Source organism: Cyprinus carpio, chromosome A13 (genome assembly GCF_018340385.1).
Source record: "Cyprinus carpio isolate SPL01 chromosome A13, ASM1834038v1, whole genome shotgun sequence".
NCBI lineage: Eukaryota > Metazoa > Chordata > Actinopteri > Cypriniformes > Cyprinidae > Cyprinus > Cyprinus carpio.
This window is the reverse complement of record NC_056584.1, coordinates 21,283,681-21,305,412: the sequence shown is the minus strand read 5'-3', so window position 1 is coordinate 21,305,412 and position 21,732 is coordinate 21,283,681. Positions and strand designations below refer to the sequence as shown.

Genomic DNA, 21,732 nt, shown 5'->3' with positions numbered 1-21,732 from the left:
TATTTTTAGCTACTAACTGCTTTGCATGATCTGAGAGTAGATTTTCAGTAAATCTCAAACTATTAAGTGTTGCTCTTGATGATTCATATGACTGACTCATATTTGCATGCATTGTGTAAACACTCTTAAAGAACAGTTTTCATATTCTTTATTTACAAATTTTTCTAAAATGTTTTTGTTTATAGCTAGTATTTTATGTATCATAAATACCCACAATTAAATTATATTTTCAGTCTTTGCATAATTTTGCATAATAAAATAGCTTAATTGGAAAGTATTTTTTATTTTTATTTATTTATTTATTTATTTATTTACGTGCATGGTCTTCGCTGTCACTGTTGTCTCCTTGGTAAACAAGTACACTAATATTTGATTAAACTCAGTGGCACAATTATTGGTCATTTTTACACTATACGAAATTATTTTACTATTTGTTTGAATAATCATAGTCTTACGATGTAGTCAAATTTAATATAAGATTTTTTGCAAAAACTTTAAGATTTGAAAGTCCATCAGGGAAACGGTTACAGCACATGGTAAAAACATACATTGTAGTCTACATAATTGAGCCTGGATGAAGGTTCTAATTTAGAGGACATTTCGGCAGAGCGTAGCAGGGCGCGCAGCGCGTTCTCGTCCAGATGCCCGCGTGCCCGTATGCATTCTCGCCCGCGAAAGCAGCGTGTCCCGGTGGGCTTCTCCGCCGTCTCCAGCAGGTTTGTCGGGGACAGACGGGCTCATACGTGCAGTAGGACCGGTCGCCAAGCCTCTTTGATTCCCTGGAGCTTTACTTATGAAGATATGGATAGATATTGATCGATAGGGCGGGTGACTGACGCCGGTGGTTCAGTGCAACGCGAACATGGCATCAGATAGTAAGTATCGCGTTGCTTTGAACGATTTTATAAAGCTTTGAATTTTTTCATTTTATTATTTTTTCATAATTTTATAATGCTTTGTATTAAGTTTGTTTATTAAAGCTCTTTGGCTGATTTTGCGGCAGGGCTCAGCGATGAATTGTGCCAGCATCATTCATATCATCTAGGGTTCATCTCCTCTAGTCTACTATGACATTATAACAAATGACATGTCATTTAAACGATTATAAACACGACTGGAGAATTTCATTCGATGTTTTATATAATCAACAACAATTATACAAAAATCTGTCCCGGTATGTCATTACCATCACAACATCATTTTAGAAAACAATTTAGTTTTTCGAATAGAAAAAAATGGATAAAAATTTATTGAAATTATTTTTATTTTATTCTTACAAGTTCAAAGGTAATAGCTAATTATCACATAATCAGAAATCCACATCAATACACTTATACTAAAATCCATTTTAAGTTGTTCAAGGCCCTGATCTTTAATACAGAAGATGTCATACATATTTTAGCACAGATAAAGCATAGTTTGAAGAAGCTTCATTTTTTCAGGATTGTCCAATACCTTCAGCTAACTGACAAACCACTGTCAGTCTCAGATGGCAGATTTTGCAGCTGTTTCTATGAAATAAACCTTCAGAAATCAGGTTTGTTCGAAAGTCATTTATTTTTCTATTTAAATTTTGTTTTGTTTGCTATGGAATTGAAATAACCAAAGTACTTAAAATAGTTCAGTTAATAAATCATTAAAGAGATGTTTCTATTAATGAAATGTTCATTTTTGTTTTGTAGTGATGTATTGTGCAGGTTTTTTTTGGAGTTTTTTATAGGGGTAACATATATTTTCTCCAGAGTTTTTTGTAAATAACATTCTGATTTTATAATAGCTTCTGGTTAAACAAGTGCACAGAATAAAACATCCGAGAGAATGTTTTTAGGTTTTGTAATTGTATTAAATCTATAAGTTTCAGTTTCTATTGGTCAACACAAGAGTTTTATCATTTCTCTCTCTCTCTCTCTCCTCTCTCGTACTCTAATCTCTCTTCTCTCTCTCTCCTCTCTCTATATATATATATATATATATATATATATATATATAGCTCTCTCTCTCTCTCTCTATATGTTTACTTTTTAATTTGGCTTGAAAACCATCAGATTATAATGCATTTGAAATTCTGATATGTTTAAGAGGATTACTTTTTTAATTTTGATAATAGTTTTTAAAAATCTGTTGTAAGCAGTTAGAATATAAAAATCCTTTGTGTCAACTTACCCCATGTAACAAAACATGCTTTACTGTGTGAAATGATCTGCATATTTTGTCCTAGGCAATAATGGTGGAAATGTTAATAGAGTCCGTAGAAACATCTCAATCTGAGAAATATTTACTGTCAAAACAAGAAACATGAGATTTGGTCTCCCATATTCCATAATGGTGGAGTTCACTTATAATAAATTGGTTCTCTTATTGATTTCTCCTCTGTAGTTGGAGAACTAATAAATATTTTATTTTAATCATTTATTTACCCTACTATTAATACATAGGCCTAATTTTTTATAACCAGGGTGAGATAGTAAAACTTTGCCTAGAAAAAATTAATGTGCAAATTAATTTTTGTAATTTTATTATGCATTACTTCACTTTTATCTCTAATTGCATTAGTTCTATTTAGATCTCTAGATAGCTCAGATGAAAAAATTACCTACAACCTAAGTAGTCTAATCGTTAAAGACTCTGGACCCAGGAGAGACCAGAATCCTGCTGCATTCCATTCTGCTCTTAACCTGTGTCTCGGTTCCCCACCTCTGCCTTTATTAGAGTGTGACAGTGAGAGACGGAGGGATTTTATGATCTCAGGTGTGTGTGTTTTGAAGGAGGAGACAGAAAAGCATTAATCTACATGTAAAACATGAACAATTGGAGAGAGACCCTTCCCATCTTTAAAGGGATAGTTCACCCAAAAATTAAAATACTGTCATTAATTACTCACCCTCATATCGTTCCAAACCCGTAAGACCTTCATTCATCTTCAGAACACAAATTAAGATATTTTTGATGAAATCCGAGAGCTTTCTGACCCTCCATAGACCGCAACAAAACTGAAACATTTAAGGCTCAGAAAGGTAGTAAGGACATTGTTAAATAGTCCATGTGACATCAGTGGTTCAACTGTAATGTTATGATGCTACAAGAATACTTTTTGGGCAAAAAGAAAACAAAAATAATGACTTTATTCAATGATTTCTACTCTTCCAGGTCAGTCTTCGCCCGCCATTCATCAGAGAACCACAACGCATGCTATTTTAAAAATGTCCTTACTACCTTTCTGGGCCTTGAATGTGTCAGTTGCGTTGCTGTCTATGCAGGGTTAGAAAGCTCTCGGATTTCATCATAAATATCTTCATTTGTGTTCCGAAGATGAATGAAGGTCTTACGCAGGCCCAGTTCTACGGGGGTGCTAGAAGGTGCTAAGCACCCTTAGATAAAGCTGGTTTAATGGCATTTTATTGCAGATTTGGCAAACTGTCCAGTGGGTTATGGTTTGTGCTCTGGAGGTCAATTTCTATTTCAGTGTGTTTTTGCAGCGTTGAGCAATGTAGCTAATCACAGACATATCTGTTGATTTCTTGAATCAGAGGCATTTAAGTTAGAATCCACTCACTGCCCAAATCGCTGGAGGTTTTGTTCAGGTTGTGTTCAGCGCGAATCATCTCATTATAACAAAGAGTTAACAATGTAAATAAGAGATTAGTTTTACAGTGTAGAGAACTTTATTGATAACATATCTTTGTGAGATCGCGATGAACTAAGATGAGTAACAGCAACATGAGGGTAAGTAATTAAAGGGATCATATGACGTTGCCAAAAAGAACATTATTTTATGTATTTGGTGTAATGCAATGTGTTTATGCGGTTTAAGGTTCAAAAAACATTATTTTCCACATACTGTACATTGTTGTTTCTCCTCTATGCCCCGCCTTTCATCAATTTTTACAAAGCTCATCAGTCTGAAAAGCTAGGTGTGCTCTGATTGGCCAGCTACTCAGTGCATTGTGATTGGCCGAATGCCTCAAGTGTGTGACGGCAATGTTATGCCACTTAACATACTGTGCCGTCTCCCAGGCCAGCAGCACGAGACTCAGTCCAGCTGCTCAGCTCGTGCACATCCCAACATCGGTTCTCTTTTAGCAGTTCAGTCAATGTACTGTTAGGAATAACTGAATAACTCGGGATAATGGTTTATTTCGCGTCAGAGGGAGTGTAAGGCCCGTTTATAAACCAAATAATTTGTGGATTAGTGCGTACTGGAGACGCCAACCGTTTCAAATGATTCAGATAGATTTGGTGAACTGGTTCGAGCGGTTCACTAAGAAGATCTGGTTAAATAGAAAGATTCGTCTGCGATCCGGACATCACTAGATGTGACAAAACCAATAAAACCCATTACAAATTAGGCATTTGTTACATCCATTGGGTACATAATTACTGATTATAATGACTTATACTGTCTTTTTACATGTTGCGTTGCTTTGCGTATCGCGCTGCATAAACGTAAAACCATGTCTGCATTTGTGATCTGAGAAACAACAAACAACAAGCGCTGCTCTACACTGCTCAAAAGTCGCATTTGAATCATCATTGGCAAATTATTTAAATATAAAAAATGTACTTACAATTACAATGTACCTACAGTGCTGAAATACAACTTAACCACTTTTTTCTAGTCATGTCCTCTTTTGGAAGGCCAAATAATGTTTAACTTCAACAAAACACACAGCGACTCCACAACATGGCAACAGCGAGAATAAAAGTTACGCCTTCTTTCTTTGCATGAACATTTGGGCGGCATTATGCAAATCTTCCCACATAGTGATGTAGAGATGTGGGGATGTGTTAGAAAGAGCCGTTTTAGGGGGTGTGGTTGACCCTTAACTTTTATAAAGAATATCTCTTTGGATTTGAGACTTTAGTCTTTGAAACTTTACAGATCTTCTTTATGCACCAAGAGCTTGCAACACTCTAAAGAGAAAGAAAAAATTTAAATCACATCATATGACCCCTTTAATGACAGAATTTTCATTTTTGGGTGAACATGATGCTCCAGTATAAATTATACAACACCAATCCAGGATTCAAAGAATTTGTGTTTGTACATGATATGCTTGTGAGCGTAAGGGTACTACTAGCGATTTGGGTCCAAGGCAAGCCCATTATAAATAAAATGCATTATTATTATTATTATTATTATTATTATTATTATTATTATGTATTGAATTGGTTTACAGATATGATTTTCCAGAAGGTCCTAAGTAGGCTAGATTTTTTTTCAGCTCAGAAATCAGCGGTTACTTTTCATTCAGAAGTTTGGGGTTGGTAAGATTTTCTAATGTTTTTGAAAGAAGAGACTTATCCTTAACAAGGCTACATTTGTTTGATTAAAATACAGTGCAACAATAATTTTGTGAAATATTATTGTGATCTAAAACTATTTTCTACTTTAATTAATTTTAAAATGAAATGATTCTGTGAAGGCAAAGCAGATTTTTCAGCAGTCATTACTCCAGTTTTCAGTGTCACATGATCCATCAGAAATCATTCTAATATGCTGATTTGAAATGATATAAACATTTCTTATAATTTTCACAGTTCAAATGGTTCTACTGCTTTATATTTTTATGGAAAGTTTTTACAGGATTTTCTGATGAATAGAATTTTCAGAATAAAAGCATATATGTAAAAATATGTAAAAAGCAAATATTTTGTAACATTGTACCTTTATGTTTAGAGTATAGTGGATTTTGAGAGAGAATCCTTCAGTTTTCAGCTGTCAGGAAGGGTGTTCGAGTCTGACAGGAAGCTTACTGAAAAATGGAGAGAGACAACATCCTGTACCAATTAAATAATGGCAAGCCCTTAATGTTGGCTTTCAAAATTTTGAGCATTTTAAAAAAACGTAACTTTCAAAGGCTTTGTTAAGCTCAACATTAAAAGTTTGTCTTGATGAACATTCATTTTTCCTTCTTCCATATCTAATCAGCTATTAGATGTGGAATGTGTGTGCTTATATCTACTACATTATCTTAATGTAATTTAAAGTCTTTTAGTTACATAAATTAATAAAACACAAACTTAAAATCTAACTATTTAACTTGAGGATTTTCAAGTAATTGTTCCTCATTCGAAGCAGTTTTATGATGTAGTTCATACAAATGGCCAATAGATGGAGATGCTTTACAATTTTCAGGCATGGCAAGAACTTTATGATGTTAGTCTTTATTGAGTTCCTTTCTTTCCATCTCCCCATATTTTGTTTTTCATTTATTAACAAAAGCAATGTTCGAATCACTTCTCACTCATTCTCAGAAAAAGGTACAAAGCTGTCACTGGGGTGGTACCTTGAGATGCAAAAGCTCCTAAATGGAAAGGAAAGGAAATGAGGTGACGTGGCCAAGTATGGTGATAGTAATTAATAATGCTATAGTGATGTTAAATAATATTTAGAGCTTGCCTGAACTCTGTGCACTCAAGAACGGAAAATCCATGGCAACATGAAACGTGTGTGTTTATGTGAACAAAGCCATGCACAGATCACTTCTCACAGAATGCTTGAGTTGTTTCCAAGGAAACCATCCTGCTCATGCAGTACAGAGGTCCATGTGGGTGTGTGTGAATGTGTGTTTCTTAGCTTACAAGGTCAGTGTGTTCTTGCTTGCACATGTAGAAGAGTGCAGAAAGCATGGCCAAGTGTTTGGATATGAAATTCACACGTAATCTCACTTGAATCTTGAAAGTTCACCCAAAAATGCAAATTCTGTCATCATTTCACTCACCCTCATGAAAGATGTTCAGCAGAAGTGGAGTGTGGAGGTTTACTCTTTTCTCATTCTTGTTTTTATAACCATATGTGTCTCTGCTCATGTTTTTCACACTCGTTTGTGTGAGTGGTAGTTGTGTTCATCGCAGCGACAACTGTGACTGTAATTGGCTTGTGTGTGTGTGTGTGTGTGTGTGTGTGGGTGTTGGTGTGGGTGCAGATTAGATGGTTCAGCATAATAGTGTTCAGCTTCAGCTTTTCATTCAACACACACATGTAAACACTCTCAATCACACACTCAGGAGTGCCTGTCCTCTCAGACTCTGTGAAATATTCGCCCTTATGCAACTTAATGGTCCATTTTACACTTGAAGTGTTCACTTCAAAGCACATTTGATGAATATGTGCTGAATATGAGGCCATGGTTTCTCTCTGTCTGCTGCAGGGCTGTTCTCCACCAGGCAGAGATCAGTCTACAGTATAGTCAACAAATTCCCTTTTTAATGAAAAAATTGCAAATGTGAGCAATATGACTAATTGAACTTGTATATATATACAGACTGGCATTTTTGCAAATATATTTAGTTATGAATTATTTTCTGTTGCAGCACATGTTTTGAGCAATGCTGTAATAATTTGCATTAAATTATCATTTTAGATCACTTTTAAATCCCTTTTTAAGTAGGAAATCCAGCCTAGGAAGACATCTGTGTTCTTAGACTTTGTGTAGATTTTGTTATTTTTAAATTCATTTAATAATACATCACTTGTATTAGCAGCAAAAGAATTTGAGAGAAATCTTGGCACAAACATTATTTACATTCAATAGGGCAGTTTTTATGTATATATATATATATATATATATATATATATTTATTTGGTTTTAATATATTTATTTATTTTTTTATGTTTCAAATTAATCTGGGAATCATGTGCGTGCCGAACAGTATAGGGTCTCGTCCGTATGTATCACGGATCAACTGCGATCCGTTTAACCTCTAATATGTGACCGATCCGAGCAATCTTTCATTTACTTATTTAACATGAAATTGTCAAATTGCTACTCCATATCAGTCGCATACAAGAACAATCATTAAAACACAATAAATTACAGAGTGTCATATATACACATTTTTCCCCGAACGTTCTTGCGACCCGGTAACAATTCCTCCACGGCCCGGTAGTGGGTTGCGACCCGGTGGTTGGGGACCTCTGCTTTAAAGGACAGAAAACGTCATTAATACAGTATAAAAATTAAACTTCTATACTTAAATGCTTCTGATCAATTTGTATCTGTGTGTCTGTCCCCTCACCAGTCACTCCCGAGGCGGTGGGCTTCCTGTCAGCCGTTGGCATCTTTGTCATCTTGCTGGCCATACTCTTTCTTTTCATCAATAAGATGCTTTGTTTCGCTCGTGTCGGTGGGCTGCCATGCCTCGAGCAGTACAGCCGGCGCAAACGTAGAGACCGTTCTGGGATTCACCAGGGACTCGGTGAGTATTATTGTTCAGGCAAACTTTTTTCTATTTTGGAAAAGGTGAACTTCATTATTAAAATATTTTCTCAAATACAGGGTGAATATAATAATAGTCTGTTTGATGACCATTGGCAGACAGTTGGAGTGTTTGGGATCCAATTATCTACATTAAATGGACTGAATCACACACATCTTTGTGTGCTCTGTGGGTTGTCCCTATCTCTATTCATTCCTGGCAAACACATATACACACACTCACCTATGAGTAAACCCTGCACCTTTTGGTTATACACACACGTTACACAGTCAGTATATCAGCTGGGTGTTGGAGGAAGTTCTGTTGTGGTATTTCAAAGCAGCTCCTTTAGTAAACATTTACTCTGTCTGCCCTATGAGATGTCATGAAGGAATTCAATTGGTCTTCTGTGCATCTGAAAATAGACCTACTTTTGAGCTGTTGCGGAAAACAGTTTGAAATCTGATGGAATGGCAGACATTCCTCAGGCAGGTATCCCAGCATTCTCTTCATGGCTCGCTGAGATTTCAGATGCTTTTTCCAATGGCTTTCGCCGCCTCAGCCTAAACCGGGTTGTTGACTCTGAGGTGTCAGTGAAGGATGAGAGTTCAGAGGTGGAGCAGAACTTGATGGCTGTTCATGGATCTGGAGTGGATCCACAGGAGAAGCTGGCGCTGCGAGGTCAGGGCAGCAGGTTTGATTATGCCCTCTCTGTCAAACGTCTGACTCCCATCAGTGAAGAGACAGATGAGCTGGAGAGCAGGAGGAGTCTGCAGGCTTCACGCTGCTCTGATGCTGGTAAGATGTGGGTTAGAAGTTGTTCAAGTGACTTGGTCCATTTTTGTTGAGACTGCTGTCCGTTCATTTAGTTTAGACATCACTGGTGGTTCTTTTCTTTTCAAAAGCTGGTTACATGTTTGCTGTGTAACTTTTTGTTACCTCTGTGAAAATAGTGCCTGGTAGCTTCATGATTGTAGTGTTAGTTAGGGTCCTAATTTTTCTTCTTCTTCTCCTTGCTACAGTAACTTTTGGCTTGCTCAGTCCACCTTATTTTTAATGTAAGAGCAGCTGTGGCCATTTGTACTTCAAATGTGCATCCGGTGTCAGACAGTTATTCCAGTTATTTTAGCTGTAAAAAAAAAAACAATCCATTATGCTGTTTAATATTGCAACATGGTATTTGTTATCAAATTGTTACTAGTTAACATTGTAGTGATATGCACACTGGTTTAGCACAAATAGCTTACTGCTCACTGCACTCTACAAATGATTTGCCTATAGCAGCTAATGAATTGGAAGTCTCGCACATTTGGTTTAGCTTTAGCTTTCAGATATCTTTATTGTCAATCCTTCATACTAAATTTTGATTGTTTGCAAAAGTTTATGAGAAATTCTGTTGCTTGGAAAGACACTAAACACAGATACACAGACAGTCATATGCAGGGTTTAACACAGCCTTGTGTGTGTGTGTTTTTGTGTTTCTCTCTGAATATTTAAGATAATCAGTAAACTGAGAACACCCTCTCAAAACAAATAGGAGAGTCATTAAATTTACACATGAATACACTATGCACACATACACACATCATGTTCACTCCCACAGACACACACACACACGCACACAAATTTACAAATATTCAGTCATACACAGTCTTAATATACTCACCTAAGATACTCTTAACATGCTTGTTAAAGGAATAGTTCACCCAAAAATGAAAATTCTGTCATCACTGACTGAATAGCTGTTTATGAGTATCTTTCTTCTGTGGAACATGTAAAAAGATATTTTGAAGAATGTTGGTAACCAAACAGTTGGTGGTCCCCATTGACTTCCCTAGTATGAAAAATATTACTATGGAAGTCAGTGGGGACCAGCAAATATTTTTTATATATATATATATATATATATATATATATATATTGAAAAAGAAAGTTAGCCAGTAAATGTTTGAAAATCATTTCATATTTCTATATGGGGTTTGATAGAAATCTGTTTATAGGGCTGAGCAGGAAAAGGTTCTGAAATTCACATCTCAATAAAAAATAAAAATAAAATTAAAACAAGATATTGGCGTGTCTGTCACTTAGTAAATTAACAGTTCATATTGTTTTTTTTTTAAATGATCAAAACTTTTTAAAATGTTACCATTTTGAAGAAATATTAAATGCTTTTTAATCTTTCGAACATATTAATAATAATTGCTATTTCTAAATATACTGATCTGATGTTTATTGTTCATTCATATTTATTCATAATACAGTAAGTTTTCATTCAAAATGTTAAAATATTTATTAATGTATGTAAAAAATAACATTAACCACTGAAATGTAATGGTTTTAAAGGTTTTTTTTCTGTATATAATCAGAGAATTAAACCTGGTTCATTATGTATTCCATACAAAATGTCAATGAGTAGGACTCTAAGGGCATTTGTTTTGAAGAGTTCTTTGCAGCAGTTATTTATGAGCTGTTCTGTTACGAATGGCACAGCTGCTATGATTGTTCTTCTTTCAGTTTCCCTGCGTAGGTATCATTTATGTCATATGGAATGCACTCAGTGTGTACATTGAGGAGAACACTTCAGCGTGAGGGACTGGTAACCATGGCAACCTCTAGTGCTGCTCCTTACATAGCCACTTGGCCTAATTTGATGTCTGTTAGTGAATGATGTGGTGAAATGCAGTGAAATGAATGGAAGTACAACTATAATGGATGAGAGAGAAAAAGAGACCCAAAGACACTAATTGGCCACTCTCTTATGATTGATAATATGGTGGACATGCCTGTCTACACACTCTACATTATCATTCAAAATACCACCATGTCTGAGTCACCTACCAACAACACTGTCTTTCTATCTCACTTGATGGAATATTGGGAAAAAAAAAAAAAGGTTATTGCGGTCAGAGTGTCCTGCATCAGAGTGAAGTAAAAGTTTTTATTTATTTTTTATTAATGGTTCTTGCTAAGGCATTATCACAGTTAAATTGTGTATACACTACCTTGTAAAAGTTTGGGATAATAAGATTTTTTTAGAAAGAAATTAGTACTTTTATTGAGCAAGGATGCATTAAATTGATCAAAAGTGATAGTAAAGACTTTTATAATGTAAAAAAAAAAATTATATTTCAAATAAATATGCTTTTCTTTTTAATTTTTTTAAAACTGAAAAGTATCAAAGTTTAAACCATAATAATTTAAATTTTTACTGTTATTACTCTATTTTCAAACTTTTGAATGGTGGTTAGAGGTTGTTATAAACACATGAATTATTCCTCAAATTGTGTGACTTGTTGAGAAGAGGTGTTCTTTCAGTTTTCTGAGCAATCAGACTTGATTTTCGCTTAGTGTATAATAAAATGGGAAAAAAATTCCCATAGACTTGCATTGAACAAAGAACCGGAGCCAATGTCTCAAGGAAGGACTCTTTTGACTAGTTAACAACAATCTACCATCCACCTAGTATAGGAATGGTAATTGCCCAGTAATAACCCAAAGCACCATAGCAACCACAGCAATGCCTTGGACTCGTTGGCCTGTAGTGGTCCATATTCATTCATTTTCTCTGCATATATCTCTTCCTACATTTTTGTAACTTTTTTGTTTGCCCCTTTTTTGTCCATCTGTCCCCATCTGTGTGCGTGCAGTGAATAGTTACGGCGATGACGGTGAGATTTCCAGCTCATCAGACAGCGATGATGAGTTAGCAAAGCAGTTTGAGATCTCTGTTTCCCGCTCACAAAGCTTCCGTTCAGGGGTTTCGGAGCTCGACACCCAGAATGCACCAGGCCAACTTCACAAATTTAAACGGCTGCTGTCTGACCAGGAAGAAGGAAGCACAGAGCCATCTGACTGTGAAGGTACACAGCCACATTCTCCTATTATCTCAGACATTTGTATATAAATATGCATAGCGTAGTTATGCTTTCCTGATATACATGACAGCCACATATATGTCAACCACACTGAATATTTCACTAGACTTTGAAGCAGCTCCTCGCTGATAAATTGAGCTCAGAGCCATGGTTTAAAAATAATAAAAAAAGGACAGTGAAATGAATTTAAGAAATTCATTCATTCATTCATTAAGGTTATTCAGTTATTTCAAAAGCATGTCTACTTGAAGGGTAGGTGTGGGTATGTTTTCAGTGTGTGAGTGTGGGTGATTGTGAATAAAATATTGCCTTTTATTCTGTTATCAGAATAACACACACAATATATATATATATATATATATATATATATATATATATATATATATATATATATATATATATATATATATATATATATATATAAATAAGCCTTTCAAAAAAAAATTTGACTTTGGCTGACTGTTGGGCTGATCTTTATTAAAAAGATTTGTCAATAAAAATCGAATTAATTAACTTTATGGTAAATCAGTGTTGATATTGTTAACTAAAACTATTAAAAATCATTTAAACACTTTAAATAAAGCTGTAATAAAACAAAATATAAATATTATATGGAAAACTTAAAAAAAAAAGTTTTATTTATTTAGCCCTGCAAACTAACTGAATTATGTTGAATTACTAAAATGACTCAAACTAAACCTAAAACAAAAAAGGAAATAAAACAATGAAAGCCTAATTAAAGTGACAAAAACAAAGAACTAAATTATTAAAACTATAAATAAAATGTCATTTATAATGACTGAAATAAAACTGTGGTAAACCAAAAAAAAGTTTTCCTAACAAACAGAAGATTAAAGCTTGATGGACAGAAACTGTGCTGACTAGTGGTTTGTGGAATATATTGTTCTACATTTACGAGACCTTTTACTTTGGTAATATTTTTGAATGATATTTAACAAATGAGATGCATTTAATATTTGCTTGTTTTCTCTTAGAGAGCAGTGCAATTACATGGAGATCAAATGGAGACTTTTGCTTAGATTGATTCAGTTTTGAGAGTTTTAAAACAAACCAGGAATGAGAACCAATAAATTTAATGAATTTTCAAAACATTCAATCTGATAATGTTACATAAAAATGCTTATTAAATATTAGACATAGCTCAACTAAAACAGCTTCCAGTTGGTTGTTTATGTCCACTGAATTCTTGCTGTATGGAGCTATATTTCTCAGAATGTTCATCAGCATCAGTTGCCATGGAAAAGCGTCTTTTCAGTTGCCGTGGTAACAAAGTAACTGGCCCTGTCTGCAGTTAATTGGTCACTGCTGCTGAGTAGAACAGTTTGCACCCTGAAAGAGATTTAATTCAGTGAAATTCATCGAGTCACGCAGGACAAGCACTTAAAGCCATAAATTACAATCATTGTCATCTGCTCCGGAGAGCCTGATTGGTCAAGGGAGCCTGTCCTGCAATTATGATATCTGTCAGAGTGTCAATAAAATTTCATTTGCTAAACATTCAGGGAAAGTATGTGTGTGTGTGTGTGTGACAGAGCTGTTAATCATGTCTTTATTTCTCTATTAAAAATCTACTACTAAATTGTTCTTTCTAAATATAGTCGTCTGTTTATTTGAATTACCCAATGGAATTAAAATTTACATATGAGATCTCTATAATAGCTTAGTTGTTTCTCATAAACTGCAGTGAGATTAAATGGAGACTTTTGCTTCTTATATTGTCCTCCTGACATCGGCCTCCTTTAGTGTTTCAGCAGAGATCTTAAAGATGTCTCAAACTGTGATCAGAATTGCCAAGACGTCCACAATCAAAACACTGTTACCATTTTTATTTATGCCAAGGAATTTTAGGAGAAACATCAAAATGTTCTGTGCAACAGTCATATAAAATAATTCTCTAATTCTTTCCGTGTAGAAGCTGAGAGAAACAGTGTGCAGAGTTTTCAGGATCCCCTCTCGTCTAGGCGACGTGTAGGGTCTGAGCCGAGAGACCCATTGTCACGGAGTCCTCTTCCTGAGGGCCGGACACTCACTGACCCCCTCTCTCTGATGGCGGAGCAAATCTCTGTGGGCTCCCAGGACACAGGGGACGGTGTGGAAGCTCTATCCAGGGATGAGGGCAGCCGCCTGAGCCGCGTGGGGCGGCAAACCCCACAAAGGAGTCTGGCAGTCGACAATCATGGTTACGACAACAGTGAGGCTACGGATAGTACACCCACATGGAGTTCTGAGGTGTGTGTGCTTGTGTGCAACAAAGCCAGATCTTTTCTTATCATTCTATATAGACTAGGTTTAAATGTTTGTGGTCAGTATGAATTTTTTAAAAAGATATTAATACTTTGATTCAGCAGGGATGATCAAAAGTGGCATTTACAAGGTTACAACAGATTTCTATTTCAAACAAATGCTTTTTGAACTGAAAAATCAGAGTCCAAAAAATATATTTTATTTTCCAAAAAAAAGAAAAAGTTAAGCATCACAACTGTTTTTACAGCTGTTTGATTGCAGACAATGTTTCTTGAGCACCAAATCATCATATTAGAATGATTTCTGAAGGATCATGTGACACTGAAGACTGGAGTAAAGGCTTCTACATTTTAAAATATATTAAAACAGAAAACAGTTATGTTAAGTTGAAATAATATTTAACAGTATTAAGGTTTTAACTGTATTTTGATCACCCAAATGCAGCCTTGGTAAGTACTAGTGGTTTCTTTCAAAAACATTAATAAATCCTACCGACCCCCCTTTATGAATCAAAACACATAATGCAAAAATGTGAATTTTATAAGATGATAGATAGATACATGGATGGATGGATTACTGATTTATTTTTTTATTTATTTTCTTATTTTAATTTATTTAAATTTTATTACATTTTTACTGTTGTGTATTATTACTATTATGTGTTACACCATGTTTTAACTTTTCCGTTCATAATTAGATCATCTAAATCTCTCTCCACATCTCAAAGTGTTATGAGAACTAAATTCTAATGAATATTCATGAGTCGTCTGTGCTCTATGGCTCTGATAGCTGTTGCTAATGGAAACACCTTGTGTTTATGTATTAGTTTTGCACAGTAAAATCATCCTCATCCATTTGGAGAGGCGCGGAAGGTTGTGTGTGAAAGTGTGTTTAGATCTGTATGTTTACATTCATGGAGTATGTTTGTGTTTACATATGCAAATGAGGTTTTCCTTTCTCTACCAGCATGAACAATCTCCATCCCACCCGCTGAGCACTTCCCCTCGTGGGCATCGTATCTCAAAATGTGGTGATCTCATACTTGCCCTCGACTACCGGGCTGAAACCCACAGGCTCCTGGTCACAGTGATAATGGCACAAGGCATTCCAGACAAGGCACGGAGTGGCATGGACTCCTGGCAGGTGCACGTGGTGCTGTTACCTGGGAAACGACAGCGGCACAAGACGGCCGTACAGAAAGGCTCCATGCCCAGGTTTGAGGAGACATTCCGGTTCTCACATCTAGAACTGGGGGATCTGGGTTCCTCTGCGCTGCGGTTCCGCCTGTACGCACTGGGGAAGATGAACAAGGAGAGGATGATGGGAGAGGCCATGTACAGGCTGAGCAGGCTGAATAAAACAGGGCGCTTCCAGATCACGCTGGTGCTGGAGCCACGTAGTAATCTCAAGGTGTGTGTGTGCACTTTAATAGTATTAAAAGTTTGTTTGTGTTTTTGTAAAGTGCCATGGCTCAGCAGTAAGGATTTTTCAAATTTAATCAAAATTCATTTTTAATATTTAATATTAAATATTAATATTAATAAGTTAATATTATTTTTCTATTATTAATATTTTTTTTTATATGTGTCAGAAATAATATTTGTATTTCTATTGTATTATAATCTATACATATTACATCTATACATATTTTTGTTAAAATTTTTGATTCATAATTAGATCCTCTAAATCTTCATTTCAAGGTCTATCTATTTATCTATCTATATATCTATAAATATACAGTATATAAAGTCATATCCTAGATAACATTACCTTGGTGCAGAATTAATGACAAAATGAAATATAGCACAGAAAGCAAAATATTTAGGTTTGCAAAGCAGAAAAGCACATTTTTCAATTCAATAGAGATAATGAAACACTGGCTCAGAATTCTCTAATGCTGAAAATGATTTTTCAAAGTTGTAAATGAAGATTATTGGCGTATGTTTTTCTACATAAAATGTAGCATTTATTTAAGTTACTTGTTAATTGCCATTCGTTCTAATTATTATTTTATTATTTCTAATTATTATTATTACTAATTTCATGTTTTTTCTAAATATTTGTGAAATATACTAGCAGTTTTGGCGTGGATTTTTTTATTTTTTTTCGTTTACACTGTCCTTATATTAAAGGCTCAAGTGGACAGATACATTTTGATACTTTTGGATAGATGCTTTTATGTGCAAACAGCTTCTGAAATGCTTTTTATGAATGTTTAATTTTACAAATCTTTACAAATCAACTTTTCTCTACCTAAAGACTCATCAGAATATAAAATGCTGGAACTTTTCTGAGGTTACCACCATATTTGTTCGCAAAGATTATTTTGTACATCTGTAAAGTTGTACATATGAACAAGGGATTAAATTTTTAAACAGTACACTGAAAATAAATAAAAATAATTTCATAATTAAAAAGAAAAATTTTGAAGTAGGAAGATTGAAATAGTACAGTGTCCATATACTGAAAAATTATGTAGAATTATACTTTACGTACAAATGATTTCCCTCCCTGCAGACAGTAGACGCCCCGGTGCCTTTCAGTGCTCAGAGTGACAGTGCTTCCTCCAGTCATTCTGTTTCTCACGGTGGAAACCCAGAACTACTGCTGGGTTTATCATATAACGCCACCACAGGACGACTGTCTGTGGAGATCATTAAAGGCAGCCACTTCCGTAACTTCGCATTCAACAGACCTCCAGGTAAACACACATCCCACTCACACTTACAGAGGCTCAGAAACACATTCATAGGCATCATTAGAACATCAGGAGTGACTCTTGGCAAATAACCTTTTGTGAAGCCGTCTGATATTGATTTAGAGCAAATGTACTGCAATAAATCATTTCTACACAAACAAGCAGCTAGAACAGACATTTGTACTAGCACATCTTGAATGTGTCATCCTCACAAGTTGTGTTGTGGGTCAAACATCAGGCTTTTAGCGTTCATGCGGTTCGTATGACTCTTAATCTGTCATGGTCACATCTCACAATGATGCTTCTCGGTGAATGGAGTTACAGGGCATTTAATCGATCACAGAACCCCAGATCTTTTTCTCACACCTCTCGCATCAAGTGGATGAGTCAGTTCTGAAGAAAACCACACACAATCACATACTGTGATATAATGCTGTCACAGTTTTGTGCTTACTTCAAAAATAAAAACAATATTTGTTTTTGTTATTGTATTGTTCTATTCTATTATTGTTTTTTATTTTGTTGGGGGGGTAGTGGTGTAATGGTTGTTGGGTTTTTTTAATGGTTAGAGAGTTTAACTAATGGTTAGAGAGTTTGACTCCTAACCCTGAGGTTGTGGGTTCGAGTCTCAGGCCGGCAATACCACGACTGAGGTGCCCTTTTAATGTCTCTTAAAGGAATAGTTCGCCCAAAAATGAAATTTTGCTTAAAATTTAGTCATCCTCAGGCCATCCAAGATGTGGATGAATTTGTTTCTTCATCAGAATAAATTTGGAGAAATTTAGCATTACATCACTTGTACACCAGTGGATCCTCTGCAGTGAATGGGTGCCGTCAGAATGAGAGTCCAAACAGCTGATTAAAACATCACAATTATCCACAAGTAATCCACATGATTCCACTTCAAGACATTACTTCTGGTTAAAATAAGAGTGCTCTATCCAGATTAAGGCATCTCATCAGATTCAGGAGAGAAATATGCACAGATCAAGTCCAAAGAGTCCGAAACAATTCTAAAAAAAAAAAATATCTTGGTGGATTTTGATGTGAGAGGACAACAGGGCATGAACCTTTTCAAGCATTATTATAGATTATGGATTTTAGCCAGAAACTATGGTTTAAAGTTAAAACACAGTGATAGATTTGTTTCTTACAAAAGCACAACTTTTCACCTTACAAGATTTTAATTGTTGAACTAGAGTCGTGTGGATTACTTGTGGGTTTAATTGTGATGTTGTAATCAGCTGTTTGGACTCTTATTCTTATGGCACCCATCTGTGATCAAGTGATGTAATGCTGAATTTCTCTAAATCTATTCCTATGAAGAAACAAACTAATCTACATCTAATCCTTCATAAATCATTTCAATATGCTGATTTGGTGCTCAAGAAACATTTCTTATTATCAATGTTAAAAATAGTTGTGCTGCTTAATGTAAAACAAATTCACAGATTATTATTATCCAATAACAAAAAGATATGATCACTAGGCTAAGATGGAATAAATCTAAAATGGAATAAAAAAAGGTGTATGTTCAAGATTATTAAGTAAATATATTGAAGTGAGATTTAGTGACTTATGTTTCTCTTTCAGATACATTTGGTAAGCTCACTCTGTTAAACTCCATGGGACAAGAGATTTCCCGCTGTAAGACGTCCATCCGTCGCAGTCAGCCAAATCCTGTCTTCAAGGAGACGTTTGTCTTCCAGGTCGCGCTGTTCCAACTCTCAGATGTCACATTAATGGTCTCCATTTACAATCGGCGGAACATGAAGCGCAAGGAGATGATTGGCTGGGTGGCTCTGGGCCAGAACAGCAGTGGTGAGGAAGAACTTCTTCACTGGCAGGACATGAAGGAGAGCGGAAACCAACAAGTCTGCCGCTGGCACACACTACTGGAAGCTTAGAGGAGAGAGATATAGAAGTCTAATCATTCATACCTACTGCATCCAGCTTGGTTTTCCTTTGGGAAGGAGGTGAAAGCCAAGACCAAAAATACCACAAAAACAGGAATGAACAAGCACTTTTAACAGTTCCAAAGAAAGATAATAATGCAACTGTAAAAATCTTGGAAGCACATACAAACACAAAGAAACACACCACTTTTCTTTCTCCCTGGGAGTACTTGATACAGCCTCTTATCTGGTAACCAGGAAATGACTTCATGGCGTAATATACTGACTACTCTCTTCAACTCCAGCAGCAACCAATCAAAACGCATTATTGCCAGAGCCACGGTGATTGTCGCCTAGTGATTTCATGAATGGAGGATTGATTTGAAATGATTAAATGTCTTTCTTCAGATCCTTTTAAGCCTCAAGTTCAGACTGACACCAGAAGCAGTTTTGGTGAGGCCAAATGTTTAATGAGCAGAAAACTGTTGAACACGTGCACTTTCAATCATGCTCTCCTACTGATGAGAGGAAGCTGTTTCTTTTTGTTACATTTGACATTTTTTTTATTACATTTTACGTCAAAATATAAATTTATACCCTAAATGACTTCAGGGTATAGTTCACCCAAAAAAGAAAGTTCTGTCATTATTTACTCACCCTCGTAATGTTCCATTAAGAATTGTTTTCATTCTACTACTGGAACACAAAAGTTTTTGAACTCATTTCAGAAATTTCAATGAATGGGGACTAGTACTGGCCAGGCTTTAAAAAGACTAATTTTATTAATTGAAAATTTAGACATCCAACATTGTTCTACTGTGCATGTTTACGAGTGAAACTGATTAACGAAATAATCCTTTTACTCAATTTAGTTCAATGATACAGTTCACGAAAATGGTATGAATGATTCATTTGACGAGACTGATCTGGTTCTTAAATTCATTTGAATCAATTCCTCAAAGATCTGATCACAAATTCTTAACAGACCACTGGAGATTATCATTGCATACATTTCAGCCTGTTCCTCTCACAAAACTATTCTATGGCTTGAGAAGACTATATAGTATATAGTGCCCAAGTCATATGTACTATTTTTTTATAATGCTTGTGAATCCATTTTGAAGCTTGAAAGCTCCAGTCCCCATTCATTTTTAATTTCTTGGAAAGAGACCAATCCTGCTTACCAAAACTCAGAGCACAGACACTTATGCATGTTCAAGAAAATCTTCAGACAAACGTAACACTATCCTTATGATGTTAAAACCCAAGCTCTTTTCTAATGCATGCCTGTAATGCTTTATGCATATATAAAGTGCCTGATCTGATCAATCCTTTATGGAGTTTTTTTTTATATATATAGCTAGTGATATTTGATATACAGGTCCTTCTCAAAAAATTAGCATATTGTGAAAAAGTTCATTATTTTCCATAATTTAATGATAAAAATTAAACTTTCATATATTTTAGATTCATTGCACACCAACTGAAATATTTCAGGTCTTTTATTGTTTTAATACTGATGATTTTGGCATACAGCTCATGAAAACCCAAAATTCCTATCTCAAAAAATTAGCATATCAATGAAAAGGTTCTTTAAACGAGCTATTAACCTAATCATCTGAATCAACTAATTAACTCTAAACACCTGCAAAAGATTCCTGAGGCTTTTAAAAACTCCCAGCCTGGTTCATTACTCAAAAAACCGCAATCATGGGTAAGAGGTTAACCCAGAAGGCCATCATTGACACCCTCAAGCGAGAGGGTAAGACACAGAAATAAATTTCTGAACGAATAGGCTGTTCCCTGAGTGCTGGATCAAGGCACCTCAGTGGGAAGTCTGTGGGAAGGAAAAAGTGTGGCAAAAAACGCTGCACAACGAGAAGAGGTGACCGGACCCTGAGGAAGATTGTGGAGAAGGACCGATTCCAGACCTTGGGGGACCTGCGGAAGCAGTGGACTGAGTCTGGAGTAGAAACATCCAGAGCCACCGTGCACAGGCATGTGCTTTTGAACCAGAAACAGCGGCAGGAAGCGCCTGACCTGGGCTACAGAGAAGCAGCACTGGACTGTTTGCTCAGTGGTCCAAAGTACTTTTTTTCGGATGAAAGCAAATTTTGCATGTCATTCGGAAATCAAGGTGCCAGAGTCTGGAGGAAGACTAGGGGAGAAGGAAATGCCAAAATGCCTGAAGTCCAGTGTCAAGTACCCACAGTCAGTGATGGTCTGGGGTGCCATGTCAGCTGCTGGTGTTGGTCCACTGTGTTTTATCAAGGGCAGGGTCAATGCAGCTAGCTATCAGGAGATTTTAGAGCACTTCATGCTTCCATCTGCTGAAAAGCTTTATGGAAATGAAGATTTTCGTTTTTTTCAGCACGACCTGGCACCTGCTCACAGTGCCAAAACCACTGGTAAATGGTTTACTGACCATGGTATTACTGTGCTCAATTGGCCTGCCAACTCTCCTGACCTGAACCCCATAGAGAATCTGTGGGATATTGTGAAGAGAAAGTTGAGAGACGCAAGACCCAACACTCTGGATGAGCTTAAGGCCGCTATCGAAGCATCCTGGGCCTCCATAACACCTCAGCAGTGCCACAGGCTGATTGCCTCCATGCCATGCCGCATTGAAGCAGTCATTTCTGCAAAAGGATTCCCGACCAAGTATTGAGTGCATAACTGAACATAATTATTTGAAGGTTGACTTTTTTTTGTATTAAAAAACACTTTTCTTTTATTGGTCGGATGAAATATGCTAATTTTTTGAGATAGGAATTTTGGGTTTTCATGAGCTGTATGCGAA

General features: G+C 35.8%; 1 protein-coding gene across 3 annotated transcripts; it reads left to right on the top strand.

Annotated features, from left to right (window-relative positions):
• Positions 1–594: 594 nt before the first annotated feature.
• Positions 595–20,333, top strand: LOC109047664 (synaptotagmin-16-like). 3 transcript variants are annotated; one of them, XM_042769354.1, is made up of 8 exons: positions 8,077–8,199; positions 8,280–8,997; positions 11,847–12,059; positions 14,008–14,324; positions 15,306–15,749; positions 16,857–17,040; positions 18,631–18,639; positions 18,747–20,333. In XM_042769354.1, the coding sequence occupies exons 2-8, from the start codon at positions 8,670–8,672 to the stop codon at positions 18,860–18,862; spliced, it is 1,611 nt and encodes a 536-aa protein (XP_042625288.1). In that variant the 5' UTR covers positions 8,077–8,199; positions 8,280–8,669; the 3' UTR covers positions 18,863–20,333. The 3 variants fall into 3 exon arrangements, with proteins under 3 accessions (XP_042625287.1, XP_042625288.1, XP_042625286.1); XM_042769353.1 differs by lacking the exon at positions 8,280–8,997 and adding an exon at positions 595–875 and having other exon boundaries at positions 8,023–8,199; positions 18,631–20,330; XM_042769352.1 differs by having other exon boundaries at positions 18,631–20,332.
• The last annotated feature ends 1,399 nt before the right edge of the window (positions 20,334–21,732 follow it).